Genomic DNA, 17,444 nt, shown 5'->3' with positions numbered 1-17,444 from the left:
GGAATTGATTGTGGAATACCAGAGGCATGAAGAGACATCTCGTCTCCTAAACCCGTGGAAATCTGCCGGCTGCACGGGACCAATTTTGAGATCTAAGCAGGGGTGCTAATGCTAATGACGAGGCCAGCCGAAATACAGAGAAACTTCTCAGAGCTTCTCAAGACTCCTTCAGCTTCCAGGCCTCATGCAAGCTGCTCACGCGGAAATAACAGTAGTAACTTCTAACTCGTCGTGGAAGCATAGGTCCAGCTGCAGAAGCGTTTCAGACAGAAATCACATTGTTCCTTACACAGAGGTGTAGTTTATTTTGCATCTACAATTCCACTCGACATCATTTTAAATCTACGTCATTCAAAAGCTGTCTTGGAACGGTCGAGCGGTCCAGAGCCCCAGTGCCGGCTGGGTGGGACGGCCTGTGGAGAGAGGCTTGGGCATGGCCGGCGTTGGCTGAGTCGTTGTACACACGTAAGGTTGAGAAAGACACAGTTCTGCTCCTGGTGCGTCTGCTTAGAGTCTGGAGCACTCTGGCGGATTCATGTATATACGTGTATTTAATGAATTAACTCATTTATTTAATGCTGGTATTTAACTTTTCTACTCAGTGCTGGTGCTCTACCACTTGGGCCTTCCCTCCACTTCTAGCCTTTCTCTGGTTAATTGGAGAGGAGTGTGGTGGACTGTCCTCCCCTGGCTGAGGAGCTAGGATTGCAAGTGTGAGAGTGCTCTTCTGTTTGTCCTTGTCCAGTGGTGACGTTGGAGTGGAGCGGTTAGGAAGGGCATGTTTCTAGCAGACATTGATCGAGGTGATTAGTTCAGGGTCCAGGCAGCTCGCCTCTTGGCCCTAGCCACTGCGGTAAAGACATTCCTTTGGGCTTTTCTCTGTTTGGTTGCTGGGCTCCTCTGCCTGAGCAGTCATGAGTCGCAGGGCTCAGGGGGCTCAGCGACTGCCCCCAACCCCTGAAGTGGATGGCCAGGCTTCAGATCGCCTTTGGGTCCCCAGTGTTGAGCGAGCTGGGAGCCCTCGAGGGGAGAACCAGCCCCCTGGCAGGGGAAGATACTGCCATAAAATACTTGCTCCAGGTGCTCTGGGTTGTTTTGATGGGTTCCTACTGAAAGGCTTCCCCCAACTTTTTCTGTTTTAAATTACAGCAGAGAAAAGTAAAATAATTGTCTGTTGACTCTGGCATGCACGCACGCACGCATGCACGCACGCATGTGCACACGCACATGCGCCCCTCTGGATTCTCAAACATCCCGCTGAAAGCGGGGTTATCTAGGCCTTGTGAAAGGCGGTTTTTGCGCAGCTCATTCAGCATTGTTCAAGGCTGTGACACATCACTGAACAAATTTCCCCCTTGCATATGCTAATCCTGTGCTTAAAAGAACTCATTGTAACTCTCTGCTCTGTGCTGTGGCTTGAGGGGAGATGGGGATTGAAGGGCTGTCAGATCATGTCATGCGACCCGCACCCCCAAACATCTAAAATGCCTGTTTTCTTTGGGTCAGCAGTTCCCACTCAGCATATGCCCATGAAAGTATCCCTGGGTGGTTTGTGGAAAGATTAGCCTTGTTCCTGCTTGTGTGGGGGAGCTGGTCTTGACGTTGAAGATATTCCCCGGCTCAAGTTTCAGTGCTGTTGGTGAGCACCAGCAAATCTTATTTTCAACAATGAATTAAAAAGAATTCAAAAGTTCCTTTATTGTAGCAGTGGAGAATGTGATTTGCCTTTTAGGAAACCACACAGTTAACCCCACCTGCCTTCTTTGTGTCTCCTTGGAGTGGTACACAGTGACTCTTGACTGTGAGGGCGATGCCTAATGGCGTAACCTCAGGACTGGCTTGTAGCCTTGTTCCTGGCCTGACAGGACCGTGCAGTGTGAGAGAGTAGAACCATGCCCACTCTCCCACAGCAAGCTCCCTTTCCCCGCACTAATAGAGCCAAAGCAGATTCTGAGTGAGTAGTGTCTGGAAGACCCACGGGGATAATGGTTTGATTGCCTGAGGCAGGGTCCTTTTAAGTGCAGAAAGCTCTATAAATGTTTGCCTTCAGAGTCTTTAGACAGATGACTTGCAGGGAATGAAGGGCTGTATAACCATCACCTTTCTAAAACCGCTGTCACGTCCAGGCTGAGATTTCGTGTGTACACAGAGGTCTGGGAAGGAACCTTTGATTAATTGCTTTCTTTTTTTTCTTTCTTCCTTTTTTTTTTTTTTTTTTTTTTTGGTCTTGTAGAGTAATTCCCTCTTGGTTCCAGACAGCTTAAGAGCCACCGATAAACGCAGAAATGGGCCTGAATTTTCCAGTGACATCAAGAAAAGAAAAGTGGATGATAAGGATTCCAGCCACTATGTAAGTAAATAAAAGACTTCAAATAATGTTTGTTTGCTTACTGCTCACCTTCAAGTGAGAATCTCCTTGTACTCCAAGATCTCCATGATCATTTCACATCTGTTAAAATAATTCTATCTAAAGAGAGCAAGTTCTACATGGTGTAGCATATTATTTCCCTCAGGGCTATAAGTTATACTCATTTTGGGGCTTTGTTTTATATCTAGACTCTTCTTTCTTACTACTCATTTAGATGGGCCATGGAAATGTCAGGCGGGTGGCACACACCAATAATCCCAGCACTTAGGAGTGAAGCAAGAGGATTGTCAGTTCAAGGCCAGGCTGGGCTACATTGTAATACCTATCCTCCCAAAGAACAAAAAAAATGAAGGCTTCCAGTAGAGCTTGGGGGTAGTGCATGCCCTGCCTGTCTAAGGCCCTGGGTTGCACTGTGCCAGGCACTGCTTCTAGAAGGGCCCCATCCCCTCGTCTATGAAACCTCAATTTTTAGTTTATTTTTTTTCTTCTTTTGGTACTGGAGATCAAGTCAAGCATCTCATGCATGCTAAGTAAGTGTCTACCCCCGAGTTCCATTCCCAGCGTCAAATGTTACTTTTGAATGAAGAGTCTGCATTTCTTTTTTCTTTTTTTCAGTCCCAGGGCTTGAACTCAGGGTCTAGGTGCTGTGCCTGAGCCTCTTGGTGCTCAAGGCTAGCGCTCTACCACTTGAGCCACAGCACCACTTCTGGCTTTTTTGAGTAGTTTATTGGAGATATGGGTCTCATGGACTCTTCCTGCTTGGGCTGGTTTTGAACTGTGATCCTCAGGTCTCAGCCTCCTGAGCAGCTAGGATGACAGGTGTGCAGCGCGGGCGCCCGGCTGCATTTCACTTTGTCCTGGCTGGCTCTGTCCGGTTAGTTGCTACTCCTGCTCAGCGAGAGCAGACAGTTTTGGCGTCACGAGCGATCTTGCTGGTGGCTATTCTGGTGGCAGAGGTGTGTCCCGAAGCAGGTGAGCACGGTAACTCTCCTGCAGTGGAACAGTGTCAGGAGCAAAATCACGGAGATAGTCAGTGAGCCGCACATGACTGGAGACTCATGACCCCACGCTCGGGGGCGCCAGGCCCGACGGCCACTGGCTGTGGACTGGGGGGGGGGGGGGCGGTGAGGAAATCATAAGCACTATAGCCAGCGCGTGAGTTGGAGTTGCTCCGTGCGTCTCTGCAGTGCCTGTCCCTGCTCAGGAGGCGAGTGCAGGGCTGAACTGGCCCCTGGAGCAGGGCCCTCGGCTGTGTGGCTGTGTAGGTCTCTGTCTCCTGTGGGCTTGAGTACCAACTCAGGTTAAGGCCACAGCTCTTCGTTCTTAGATGGATTGTTTATTTGTTTTCATATGTTCATTCTTTGAACAATGTTACTATTCTTCAGTAGTTCTACAAAGGGATTTCAGTTCAGCACGTCCATTCAAAGGTCAGTGTATGAGCACAGTGGGGTTGTTTTGTTGGATTCTTGTGACTACATCTCAATGAGCTGTATGTCGCCATCTCCATTTTATAGGTAAGAAACTATACCTAGTGGCTTTGAAGTGATTTGCCAGAGGCCACAGGGCAGTGTGACGTGAAAATCACTGCTTTCTGAGTTACCCTCTCAGATCCCTACATCCAGTCCTAGGGTGCACTTCCCAGAGGTCCTTGGGTTAATCTGCAGTTTACACTTACGTTTGATAACACCCTAAGAACCAAACCATCGGTTCCTCTCAGCCTTGTACATGCTGTTTTTTAAAAAAAATCTTCCAGTACTGGGCCTGAACTCAGGGCCTATGCTTTCTCCACTTAATTCTGGTACTCTACCACTTGAACCATACCTCCACTTCTGGCTTTTTAGTGGTTAATTGAAGCTCACAGATTTGTAGGTAAGCTTCGAAACTTGATCCTTAGATCTCAGCCTCCTGAGTAGCTAGGATGACAGGTGTGAGCCACCAGCGCCTGGCTTTGCCCTCCGCCTGCGTCATTAGCATATGCCCTCCGCTGTATCTCTGCCCACAGCTGGTGTCCCCTTTGGAACATTAGTAAGGATTCGTAAGCAAGCAGGTGGTCTAGGCCATACAGAAATGGAGAGGTTTTGTTGCTTTTCGTGGGGCTCACGCGTGCCCTGTGGCTGGTTGTGACAGGCCCAGCAGCCACATCTTAGCACGGCCCTTTGTCGCCTGCTCGTGTTCAGCGCATCAGGTTGTGAGGCTGGTGGCGAGAGCACAGCGCAGATCTGGGTCACAAGGCCTTGCGTCTTCTATGGCAGACGCTTACTTTACCTGAAGTCTTCCATTGGCAGAAGAACCTAATACAAAGCTAGGATTTAAATTCAAGAGGACTCAGTGACATGCTTCAGAGATGAGAGAGAGAGAGGGAGGGAGGGAGGGAGGGAGAGGAAGAGAGGGAGGGAGGGAGGAAGGAAGGAGAGAGGGAGTCTGGATAGCCGGTAATAGAGTAGAATGGCTAAGCTGTAGTTTTCTGTGTCACAGTAATGTGGCCGAATAGTTTGCAACAACATGTTACATGTTTTCTGAGGAATCGGAAGAGGATTTGCATTCCCCAAACATGAAGAAAGGATAGGGAAAGCTAGGTGTTTGTGTGTAGATTCCTAAGTACTCAGGAGGCTGAGATCTGAGGATCAAGGTCCAAGTCAGCCTGCTGGGCAGGGAAGTGTGAGGTTCTTACCTTACCAGTTAACTAGCACAAAGCCAGACGTGGGGGTGTGGTTCAAGTGATCGAGAGCCAGCCTTGCGTGGGAAATCTGCTTGGTAGCACCTGGCCCTGAGTTCAAGCCCATGTACTGGCACCAAAAATAAAAATAAAAAATGGAAAGAAGGAAGAGAGAAGTGAAAATGTTAATTATCCCATTTTGATCATTACACACTATGTGCACATAGACAGTTATATATCCTATAAATATACAGTTACATCCATTAAAAAGAAAAAGAATTTTTAAAATCACGAAGAAGACCCATTCCAATAAAGTAACGCTGCTGATTTTAGCCAGCTCAGCCCATGTCACGTGTGGTCATTTTTATAACTTCTTGTTTCTCTCTCTCTCTGTTTGCCACCACCTACTTTACCAACTGAGACAGGTTGTGTTCTAGGGGCTTTTCTAAGAGAAAACAAAATTTTCTTTACTAGTGGGTTTTCCTCTTGAAAACATTGCTCTCAGTCGACTGTTGTGTTGGATTGTGCTGGCTTCCTCGTTGCTCATCATTTTATGTTGGCTCGGCGCCCTTGCAGCAATGAGCGCTCCCATCACTGAAAGAAATCAGGCCACCCTCAGTCTGGGAGCACGTAAGGGTGCGACTGACAAGCAGCGTTGAAGACGGGAGTTTGTCGAGTCGAGGGCAAATGTACTCTGGACTGTGGGCTGCAGCAGGTGGCTGTGGTGTCCACACTTGTGCATGCTAATATTTCTCAAACGTTGTCTGTATCAACCTAATTGGCAAGGGCATCGGTAAAAGGGCTTTTCGATAAGCAGCTACAGACCTGCCCTTTTCAGTGTATCCTATTCATTTCACATGCATTATATTTATTTTTCGCTAGTTAAGACCGTGAGGCCTTTTGGCTAAGAAAATAGTTTTTGTTGGGAGGGTGGCTTGAGTAGAGCACATGGCCGGTGAGTGCGAAGCCTGAGTTCAAGCCCCACCATTGGAGCCACCAAACATTTAAAAAAAGAAAAGGAGTAGACCTTTTCAGCTTTCCAAACTTTGATGTAGGAGTAGCCACCTTTTTAGCTGAGCAGCTTCTCTGAATCTGTCCCAAGCTCAGTCCAAGCTTGGCATTTCCATTGATAAGCAAATTTCCTAGCTCTATGACAAGAAAATAAAAGCTGAGTTGTAGGATGGCAGTGCCTTCCAAATACTGCCATCTGTCTTCCTCTCATCTTTCCAAAGAGATGCCAGGCCTCCTCAGAGGAGACTGCTGGGGCTTGTGTACAGGGCCTTGTACTTGCTCGGCAGGGCCTACCACTTGAGCCATACCGCCAGCCCACTTTGTTTTTTTTTTCTTTTCCTTTTTTTGCTAGTTATGTTGGAGATGCAAACTTTTCTATCTAAGCTGGTTTTGAACCTTGATCCTCTGGATCCCAGCTTCCTGAGCAGCTAGAATTCAGGGGTGAGCCACCAGTGCCCAGCTTTTGGGTTTCTTCTTAACAGGAGTTTAGATCGTCTGTTTGTGGCAAGCGGCAACTCCATGGGGAAATGGTTTAAGCAAATTTATCTCTATAATTGTGAGTTGTCGATCATGGCAAGGTTTGTTGACTGTCCTCAAGGGCATGCGGTGGGGATAGCCGTGCGTCTCACTGGACGTCCGATGGGAAAGGCTGTGGCATTCGGCATGCAGACCACTTGCCAAGATTCAGCTAGACTTCCTAAGCCCTTGGGCTGTGCCGAGTATTTGTACCTTGCTGTCTTCACCACAAGCAGATGGTGATTGGGTAGCTGGTTTGCTACAGCAGCAGAATTTGATGTGTGGAACTTTCCAGAGCCCCAGGTCAGATGGGATGAGGGGGAAGGTGGTGTTGATTGTAAGAGCTGGCAATCTGGACGCGGGTGACACACCCCAAAGTAGGGTTTTTGTTTTTAGTTTGTCTGCTACTGGAACAATGCTTAAAACTCAGTCTTGGTACTTTTTTTCAGGACAGCGATGGTGACAGAAGTGATGACAACTTAGTGGTGGACGTGTCCAATGAGGTAACGTTTCCTATCAATCATCAAAAGGCCTCTTCAGTGAGGTGTGATTCAAGTGGTAGAAGCCCAGCCTTGAATGAAGGAGCTGGAGGAGAGCACCTTTGACCTGAGCTTAAGCCCTGTACTGACACAAAACAAAAAATTCCAACTGACACAACCAGTTTTCTTTCAAAAAAATATTGTGGCCTGGGAAATGTAGCTCAGTTTTAGTGTTTGCTTAGCATTCCTGAGGCCAAAAGATAAAGCACGTTCCCTTGGTCATTTGGGTTCCTAAGTTGGATGTCTGACTCCATTTTTTCTCAACCTCCTCTAGGGAGGGTACTTGGACAGAAGGCAAATAGGATTGTTTTCTTTGTACATGTTTGCAAGTCATTGGTGAACATCATCTTGCCCCTGACAGCTGCACCCCACCCCCTCGACATAAAGCACTTCCAGTGTGCTTTGCGTCTGTAACTATCGCTTGTGTTCCCTAAGGACCCTTCCTCTCCACGAGCCAGCCCTGCGCATTCACCCCGGGAGAACGGAATCGACAAAAACCGCCTGCTGAAGAAAGATGCTTCCAGCAGCCCTGCGTCCACAGCCTCCTCGGGAAGTTCTGCTTCTTTGAAGTCCAAAGAAATGAGCCTGGTAGGTAGCGTGCCCTCTGCCTGCATGGACCTGAAGTGTACAAAACAAGAAGGCTTGTTGCTTAAGGGATGTGTTTAAATCCTTAAACAGGGAAACTCCTTCTGTTGTTTGTCTCTCTTAAGTGCTTGCTTTTTCTGTTTTGGTTCATGAAGAGAGCATCATGTTTTGCAATTACCCATGACCCAGAGCTTGTGACGCTTGTGCAGTCAGCAAACAGTCCCCTTGCTTTTACGAAGCTGTCCGTGTACCCTGTGTCCTGCGCTGTCTTGTCAGGCTGCATCATGGGGCATGAGCCTCAAACGTACACAAGGGGCCTGGGACTGTGGCTGTGAGGTTCATCAGGACCTGTGTGTTTAAAACACTTGGTGGAGCGTATGGTGGTATACGACTCCAATCCCAGCTTTTGGGAAGCTGAGGTAGGAAGATCTCAAGTTGTAGCCCAGTTACATAGTAAGTTCTGGGTCAGGGAGCCTGGGGTGCACTTGTAATCCTAGCTGAGAGCTGGAGGATGGCTGTTTGAAGCCAGACCAAACAGAAGTTGGTTGGACTCCATCTCCAGCGTCACCGACAAACTGTAGGGCCTGAGTTGCGTGCGACTCAGATGGTAGAGCGGCAGCGGTGAGCTGGCGGGCGGGGGGCTTCGCGTTCAGCCCCCCTCCCAACTGACCGGAAGGAAAAACACAGAAGACGTGGTCATGTCCTTGCTCCCGTGGTGCTGGTCACTAGCTGGTCGCCTGTCGCTCTCACACGGTGCCCCAGGTTTGGTCCCGTTTCTCGGAAGGGGAGAAGGACCCTCGTCATTGGCCACGACTACCCAGCCCTTGGGTCCAAGGCTCTCGGGAGCTGGTGTGTGACTCGCACTCGGCCCACCAAGCCCAAGGCCAGGCGGAGCTGTGGTCTCGGACTCACACTCGCTGCTCTTCTGCGGAGAGGATGGCCTTGCCAACCCCGTCCCTGCTCAGTCTGCAGAGTCCCTGGCTGGGTCGAGTCTCCCATACATAGGAGGCTCTGTGCTGACCGGGCAGCCATGCAGGAGGGGACATAGAACTCCAGAGGTGTTCTTTCATTTTTGTCCATCATGGGGCTGAACTTGGGCCTGAGCGCTGTCCCTGAGCTCTTCAGCTCAAGGCGAGCGCTCTACCACTTGAGCTACAGCGCCACTTCCGGTTTTCTGGTGGTTTATTGGAGATAGGAGTCTCACTGTCTCTCCTGCCCGGGCTGGCTTTGAACCGCGATCCTCAGATCTCAGCCTCCTGAGTAGCTAGGATGACAGGTGTGAGCCGCCGGTGCCCAGCTGGGCATTCTTTCCAGATGTATTTCTCACATCCAGTGGCATGTGTTAGTGTCTTGTTAGTGTCTCCTGTAACTGCTGGTCCATCAGCCTCCATCCCAGAGCCACCTAAAGGCAGAAAACCAGGGCGCGTTCTCCCGCAGCCGTCCCTGGCGACCTCGGCATGCGTCTCCAAGCGGCTGGGGACTCTTCTCTGGCTGGTCACCATTCTGACTTGGCACCTAGCCAACGTCCACGAGGCTGACGGGAAATTCTTCTTGTGTTGTTGTTGAAGTACAACCGACGGAGGAAGAAGTGTGGTCGTGCTCCGTGGCTCAGCTCTGGTTTTAATTCTGGCAGGAAGAGGAAAGGTCAACGTTTCTCGCTCACGAGTTAATGCTGTCAACATTGTGTGGATTTATGAAAATTGGCTGAGGGAGTAGCTAGAAGGTGCCCAGTGTCCCAGCTGCTGTTGTGATAAATTGTGTAATATGGCTTGGATTAAAAATAATACTCATTTAATTTGTTTAATGATACCAGCATGAAAAAGCCAGCACGCCCGTTCTGAAATCCAGTACGCCCACGCCTCGGAGCGACCTGCCAGCGCCGGGCACCAGCGCCACCCCGGGCCTCCGCCCGGGCCTCGGCAAGCCTCCAGCCATGGAGCCCCTCGTCAACCAAGCCGGTACAGCACCCCCTCTTGTTGTGCTGGGTTTCGTGGCTGGGTCTACGTGGTGCTGCGTTTGTGATGCGATTTCCCCACGAATACGAAACACGTTTGCAGTCACCCTCTTCCCTGTGTCTGGGAAGAAAAAGCAAAAAAAGGCACAGTAAGAAACAGATGTTTGTCCTTGGGTTTCAGCAGCTGTTTGCTCTCCAACTGTCTGTGATCCGTTTGTCTTTCCCTTTCACACACATAATCTAAAATCCTAGGGACTTTAGATAAAGCTTCTGGTAATCAGTCCCAACCTATGCCCTTTAGCAAACCGCGTCTGGGCCGCAGTGTACCTGCAGTTGGCACATCTTTGGGCGTCGGTGACCCCTCCTTCTGTGGAAGAGGGGAAGGCCTCCCCGAGACACCAGGCTGTGAGGACTTTGGGATGTGTAAACTCAGTCTTCCTCACTGGGCAAGGAGAAAGCCAGTGGCCACCGGGTCCCAGGAAGGCCGGCCCCACCTCAGTCCCAGGAAGGCCCGGCCCACCATAGTCCAAGGAAGGCCCGGCCCACCATAGTCCAAGGAAGGCCGGCCCACCATAGTCCAAGGAAGGCCGGCCCACCATAGTCCAAGGAAGGCTGGCCCCACCTCAGTCCTCCTAAACGCATGCTTTGGTTTACGTAAATCTAGGATTTGGTTTTCATTTGGAGTTGGTACCAGGGAATGGAAAGTTCGGACTGAAGGAGAAATCTTGGATTTTATCAAGAAAATCTTCTTTTGAGATTAAGTCAGGTAAACGCGGAGCGTCCGTGCCTTGGTTTGCCCTGTCTCAATCGGGTGCACTGGTGCTGATTCACCCTGCTTGCCCCGGCTTCCCAGGCTGCCTGTGCCGTGAGGAAATGTGCGGGTTGTGCTTGTGGCCGGGGTCCTGGCACCCAGCTGTGGGGACAGGTAGAGCCAGTGTCTAAATTGGAGTTGACATGAACCGATGACGCGGGATTGCTGGCTGGTGCTGACAGAGCCGGCCCTGGGAGTCACCTGCGCCTTGCGTGTCTTCCAGCAGCCGGTCTGAGGACCCCCCTGGCGGTGCCCGGCCCGTACCCCGCTCCTTTTGGGATGGTTGCCCATGCCAGCATGAACGGCGAGCTGAACAGCCCTGGCGCGGCCTACGCCAGTCTGCACAACATGTCACCCCAGATGAGCGTCGCCGCCGCCGCCGCCGCCGCGGTGGCCTATGGGCGCTCCCCCATGGTAGGGCTGCTGGGGCGGGCAGGCCGGGACGGGGCTGAGGCCGGGGCTGGGGGGTGGGCAGACCGGGACAGGGTTGGGGCCAGGGCTGGGGCTGGGGGGGGGCAGGCGGGGCCAGGGCTGGGGCCGGGGCTGGGGGGTGGGCAGACCGGGACAGGGTTGGGGCCAGGGCTGGGGCTGGTGGGGTGCAGGCTATGCCGGGGCTGGGGCTGGGGCTGGGGCTGGGGGGGGCAGGCGGGGCCGGGGCTGGGGCTGGGGCTGGGGCTGGGGGGGGGGGCAGGCGGGGCCGGGGCTTCGTAGGTGATAGGTGTGGGGCTGCCCGCCGTGGACTGAGGACAGTGGTTTTTCACCCACCAGAGCACATTAAAAATGCTCCCCCAAACCCCTTCTGGGGTGTAATAGGGAATTACGTACCGGGATCATTCCATTAAAATAGGGCCAAGAGGAAGGAGTCAGGGGGGCATTACAGTCAGTCATTACATTACAGCCAGTCATTACATTTCAATACAGCCAAGAGGAAGGAGTCAGGGGGACATTACAGTCATTACATTACAGTCATTACATTTCAGGACAGTCAAGAGAAAGGAGTCAGTCATTACATTTCAGGACAGTCAAGAGGACATTACAGTCAGTCATTACAATCAGCCATTACATTACACTCAGTCATTACATTTCAATAAAGTCAAGAGGAAGGAGTCAGTCATTACATTACAGTCAGTCATTACATTTCAATAAAGTCAAGAGGAAGGAGTCAGGGGACATTACACTCAGTCATTACATTTCAATAAAGTCAAGAGGAAGGAGTCAGGGGACATTACAGTCATTACATTACAGTCAGACATTACATTTCAATACAGCCAAGAGGAAGGGGTCAGGGGACATTACAGTCAGTCATTACATTACAGTCAGTCATTACATTACAGTCAGTCATTACATTTCAATACAGCCAAGAGGAAGGGGTCAGGGGACATTACAGTCAGTCATTACATTACAGTCAGTCATTACATGTCAAAGCACTTTTTTTTTATTTGAAAGCAATGAGATGATTCTAGAAGCTCACAGAACCCTTTACTTTTTTTCATTTTCTTAAGCTCTTTTCTCCCTCTCTACATGTAAGGGAAATACATTGGAAAGGACATAGCTTTGGGGACTTGGGGGTTTGTTTTTTTTTGGTGCTGGTACTGGGGCTTGAATTTAGTGATTTGGCCCTCTCCACTTTTTTTTTTTACTGATGCTTTACCACTTGAGCCACCTCTCTGGTCTGGCATTTTGCTGGTTTGCTGAGATGGAATCTCAGTCGACTTTTCTGTTTGGGCTGGCTTTGTGCCACCATTCTCCAGGTCTCAGTGTCGTGAGTAGCTGGTGACATAGGGGTGACCTGCAGGCATGTGCCCACGCCTGCCCTCTGAAGGCAGTAGCAAGGTGTGGGTAGAGGAGTTACACGGGGTTACACTCGGACAGGCTGAAGGCGTGCGGCCATTGCGCACAGCCCAGCTTTGACCAAGAAGATACACAACTGCATTTGAAGAGTGAATTGCATTGCACCAGAGAAGGAATGGAGTGTCACTTCCAGCAGCAAACTGAACCCTGTTGACAACTTGAAATGTGTCGTGTACTGTTCCTTCCCTGCCCTCTTCAGCTACCATTTCTCCCATTGACGGCCATGTCAAGTAAAGCTCAGAGTTCTCTCCCCGCATGGAGGAACCACTGAGGGAGTAATTGCTGTCACGCAGGAGCAAGAGGGACTCCACAGAACACTCTGTGGAGTGAATTGGAAGGAGGATGCTTCTGATCCTCACCGTTGGAGAGATGCCCTTGGCACCTGACCGCCCAGCACAGCTCCTACGGTAGCCCAGAGTGTCCACACTGCTGGCTTTTCCAGTACCCGGCTCTGGCTTGCTGTGCCCATGATCTCCCCTGGAAGCCCGTGCTCTGCACAGAGAGGCTAAGCCTTTCTCCGTCTCTCAGCAAGGAAGCGTGTCCTGGGCGGTTCAGAGGTGGTCCTGGCGTCCAGTCTACCTTTCCTTGTGAAAAATCCTATTCCTGTTGATACGGCGTTGGGGGACATATGCGTTTCTAGTGCAAAGTGGATGTTCACAGAGTTTCTGTGTTGCATAAACTGGATCTTCCTTGCTTTATTCTTTATTTCAGGTTGGGTTTGATCCTCCTCCGCACATGAGAGTACCTACCATCCCTCCCAGCCTGGCGGGGATCCCCGGGGGAAAGCCGTAAGTACCTCTGTGCTGGTTCGGTTGTTTCAAAGGCAGTGTGGTGTCAGCAGGGTGGAATGCCAAAGGGAGGACAGGCATGGGCGTTTCCAAGGAGACTTCTGGTGTCTTTTCCTGAGGAGTGTTAACACTTGCTATAAATAGGCAGCCTGGAGGTGTCATGCCTCTGGCTTCTCCCTGTGGGTGAGCTCATGCGTTCTAGTTATTTCTGGAGAGAAGCTGTTGGAGATGAGGACGTGGTGGGAGGGAAGAGCTGGAGGTGGTTGGCCTTCCTTACTTGACCTTCTTCAGAAAGCTGCTGTGCCTGGGCGTGTGCTCGCAGGGTAACTGGCAGAGATGCGTTACCCTGTGTGCAGTTCTGTGGGTGGGGGGCTGTCAGGAGCTCTTTGCAGTCTCAGAGACTTGAAAGGTGTCATTGCCAACTTCTCCTTATTCGGAGAAAAGAAATTATCTGATGGATCAGACCTATGGGAACCAGCATCCTACACTGACTCTCCTGTATAGTGTCTTTCCTTTCTTTCTTTTTTTATTTTTTTGTGCCACTACTGGGTAGGCCTTGAACCAGGGCCATGGCTCTCTCCCTTAGCTTTTTGTTTCAAGCTGGTGCTTTACCACTTGAGCCACAGCTCTACTTCTGGGTTATTTTTTTTTTTTATCGTTGTATATTCATGTAGATTTTATTTTAAAAAATCCACCTGAGAATTTCCTTTTCTGAAGTGTTGTATAGAGTTTTCATAGACAACATGCACTTGTATTGTAGGTGTTATAGCAGTCTTTCCTCAGTAGTCTACAACCCACTGAAGTGTCAGGACCTCTATCTCTCACACACACACACATACACACAACTCTGTCTATTTCTCACACACACACACACACACACTGAACACACAGTCAAGTCATTTCTCATCTGAGTATGTTTACTTCTGGATTTTCTTGGTGGTTACTTGGAGTTAAGAGTTTCACAGACTTCCCTGCCCTGGTTGGCTTCAAACCCTGATCCTCAGATCTCAGCTTCCAGAGTAGCTAGGATGACAGGCGTGAGCCACCGGCCCTCAGCCCCAGTACAGTTTTGATGGGTGCGTCAGCCTGTGAGGTAACAGTCAGACGCAGAGTGGTTTATGGGGAGCTACAGACCCAGGAACCCTCAGAACTTAGACCTCAGTTTGATCACAAGCAAAACCACTCGCTTTCTGTGATGTTAGTTTATCAGTAGCATGACTTCAAAGCATCAGTGAGCTTCTCGGCTTTCATGAAGAGCAATGTTAAAGTACGTCTGTCTGAAATGCTGCAGGTACTCTTCTTGCCTTTTGCCATAGTAAAATTAGTAGCAGGCCTTTGGACATGTTGACTTTCCAAATAAGAAATCCTAATGGGACTTGCCTTGTCCCCGCCCCTCCCTCCCCCCGCCTTGTTTGTTTGCTTTTTGGAGACTACAAGGTGTTATTGTGTAGCCCTGGACAGCCTGATACTAGCCTTGAACTTGAGGCTCCCCTGCCGCCCGCTGCCGGGCATTTCCGGTGGTAATCTCCGGGTCTGGCACGCGTCTGTGGTTGTCTGTGGTCATGCCAAGCCGCCTTGATGCGGCTGCCTCAGCTGATACCTCTGTGCCACCTGCGCATCACATCCCCCCACGATTTGGGGGGTCTGTTCCCCCGCGAGGTGAGGTGCGAGGTGAGGCGCTGGCCTCTCGGCCTCTCGCCAGCCCAGCGCAGCACCCCCCGCCCCCCCGGCTGCCCTTCTCACCTCCCATCCCAGGGCTCATGTCGAAATGAGACTTGCTCTCCACCAGGAATCTGCAGAGGTGTCGAGAATTTCAGGTGACATGTTGGCCCAGTGACAAATGGATGGAAGAGGGGTGGTGCCCCGAAATACCTACGTCGCTGGTAACCGTCAGAGTGCGGGTGAGCTGCTGTGTGTGTGTGTGTGTGTGTGTGTGTGTGTGTGTGTGCGCGCTAGTGTGACTTGAAGCAGAAGAGAGTAATATGCTAATTAGAGCCAAATGGTTTTAGCTTCTGAGCAACTTCCCTATTTCTGTTCAGAGCTGTGTGAAGTCTGGTGGAGGAAGTTCTGCTGAGAGTCCCTTTCCAGGCCAGCCTGACGTCTCAGAGAACAAGCCCACCATGGTGGCAGTGGCCTGCCATCCTGGTGGAGGAAGTTCTGCTGAGAGTCCCTTTCCAGGCCAGCCTGACGTCTCAGAGAACAAGCCCACCATGGTGGCAGTGGCCTGCCATCCGGCCCCATGGATGGCTTACAGAGGAACATGGTGGTATGAGACCCCATCAAAACAGCTAAAGGGAGTAAAGGACTGGAGCCCAGGCTTATGTGGTAGAGTGTCTGACTCACACACGCAAAGGCCTCTGGTAGCAATTCAAACTAGGATTACAATGTAGGGACACAGACACAAAACAATAGCAGCGAGCTAAGATTCACCTGTGCCAAGATTCACCTGTGCCAAGATTCACCTGTGCCAAGATTCACCTAAGATTCACCTGTGCCAAGATACACCTGTGCTAAGATTCACCTGTGCTAAGATTCACCTGTGCCAAGATTCACCTGTGCCAAGATTCACCTGTGCTAAGATTAGCCTGTGCTAAGATTCACCTGTGCCAAGATTCACCTGTGCTAAGATTCACCTGTGCTGATTCACCTGTGCCAAGATTCACCTAAGATTCACCTGTGCCAAGATTCACCTGTGCCAAGATTCACCTGTGCTAAGATTAGCCTGTGCTAAGACTCACCTGTGCCAAGATTCACCTGTGCTAAGGTTCACCTGTGCCAAGATTTACCTGTGCTAAGATTCACCAGTGCCAAGATTCACCTAAGATTCACCTGTGCCAGGATTCACCTGTGCCAAGATTCACCTGTGCTGATTCACCTGTGCCAAGATTCACCTGTGCCGATTCACCTGTGCTAAGATTCACCTGTGCCAAGATTCACCTGTGCCAAGATTCACCTGTGCCAAGATTCACCTGTGCCAAGGTTCACCTGTGCCAAGATTCACCTGTGCCAAGATTCACCTGTGCTAAGATTTACCTGTGCCAAGATTTACCTGTGCTAAGATTCACCTGTGCCAAGATTCACCTAAGATTCACCTGTGCCAAGATTCACCTGTGACGGTGTTTCTCTAGGCTTGATAAAAATTGCCATTTGATCTCTGGGTCTGAGTTGTCACTGTTTTCTCTCAAACAGAGATATGTGGCTTGCAGGTTTTGTTTTGTTGTTTTTTGCCTGTCCTAGTGCTCACACTGAAGGCCCAGGTGCTGTCCCTGAGCTTTTTGCTCCAGGCTGCTGCTCTACCATTGTCCCAAAGTTGTGCTTTTGGCTCTTCAGTGATTAGAGATAAGAATCTCATGGACTTTCCTGCCTTGATTGGCTTTGAACTAGGCTCCTCAGATCTCAGCCTCCTGAGTAGCTGGGATGACCGGTGTGAGCCATCGGTGCTCAGCAAGAATATATTTTTAAACATCACTTTTCCTGTTTGGAGGGAGTCACATTATATGAGAAAAGTGGGATTAATAGCCGAGAGATGAATGATCCAGCTTTGCCGAGATCCCGGATCTGCTGTCTTATTTGTCAGTATTAATCTATTAGCCAGTGTAAGATTGCTGCTTCTGCCTTTTAATAAAGGAACAGGATGCAGCGCATTCTCCAAGCACGCTTGGTGACTGACTGCGGTTTTCCCCGTGTGTTGAAGGCTGCTGTCTTTGAAGCGGGTGTCCCGTAGGCGGTGCGGGGCTGTGAGGCGCACTGGCCCCTGGGAAGGACTGGGTCTGCCTGGAAGCGGTCAGGACGAAGCCTGCGGGGGGGCCGGAGGTGTTACCGCCGAGCCCCTGGTGTAGTCACATCCAGCAGACACGGACCCACAGTGCTGGGCCCGTCCACCCCCAAGACCACCCAGGGCCCGGCTGCTCCATCATCCACCGACAGCTTACCCACCGCCGCGCACCGCAAGGCCTTTCCTCGGGGCCCTGGCATTCTGGGAGGCGCGCCAGGCCCCACGCCGCCTGCCAGCAGGCTTTGGACGCTGCCACCTCCCTGAGTCCCGCTGTGGGCTGGGACCTCCCGGACCCGTGTGCGAGGAATCACCTGCTCTGCCCCATCGGAGCAGAAACAAAGCTGACATCAGTGCTCAGAGGGGGAAATAAGGCACATGTGTTGTGTGTGCTTCCTGACACGGAGAGGAAGCTGTGAGGGAGATGCCAGAGCAGGGGCTCCTGGGCCATTCAGAGAAAGGAGGACAGGCTGGTGACGAGAGGGCTGAGGACACGAGCGGCTTGTTTTATTAGCTCCGCTTACCTCTGTGCCGGGGAGCGGTCCCAGACTCTGGTGCCCAAGGTTAGTGGTCGACTACTTGAACGACACCTC

At 50.9% G+C, this 17,444-nt stretch overlaps 1 protein-coding gene across 12 annotated transcripts in view; it reads left to right on the top strand.

Moving 5' to 3' along the window:
• The window catches only part of Tle1 (TLE family member 1, transcriptional corepressor), a 108,814-nt gene that overhangs the window by 63,297 nt on the left and 28,073 nt on the right, over positions 1 to 17,444 (top strand). For 4 of the 12 annotated variants that reach the window (XM_070035815.1, XM_070035809.1, XM_070035806.1 and 1 more), the window contains 7 exons: positions 2,234 to 2,350; positions 7,001 to 7,054; positions 7,526 to 7,678; positions 9,489 to 9,633; positions 10,294 to 10,395; positions 10,664 to 10,854; positions 13,003 to 13,079. In XM_070035815.1, coding sequence (XP_069891916.1) covers positions 2,234 to 2,350; positions 7,001 to 7,054; positions 7,526 to 7,678; positions 9,489 to 9,633; positions 10,294 to 10,395; positions 10,664 to 10,854; positions 13,003 to 13,079 — 839 coding nt within the window. The remainder of the gene's footprint in view (positions 1 to 2,233; positions 2,351 to 7,000; positions 7,055 to 7,525; positions 7,679 to 9,488; positions 9,634 to 10,293; positions 10,396 to 10,663; positions 10,855 to 13,002; positions 13,080 to 17,444) is intronic. The other 8 variants (XM_070035816.1, XM_070035814.1, XM_070035810.1 and 5 more) reach the window with 3 other exon arrangements.

Source organism: Dipodomys merriami, unplaced genomic scaffold (assembly GCF_024711535.1).
Source record: "Dipodomys merriami isolate MVZ:Mamm:240054 unplaced genomic scaffold, mDipMer1.0.p SCAF_26, whole genome shotgun sequence".
NCBI lineage: Eukaryota > Metazoa > Chordata > Mammalia > Rodentia > Heteromyidae > Dipodomys > Dipodomys merriami.
The sequence above is the reverse complement of the archived record's forward strand: the minus strand, read 5'-3'. Positions and strand labels throughout refer to the sequence as shown.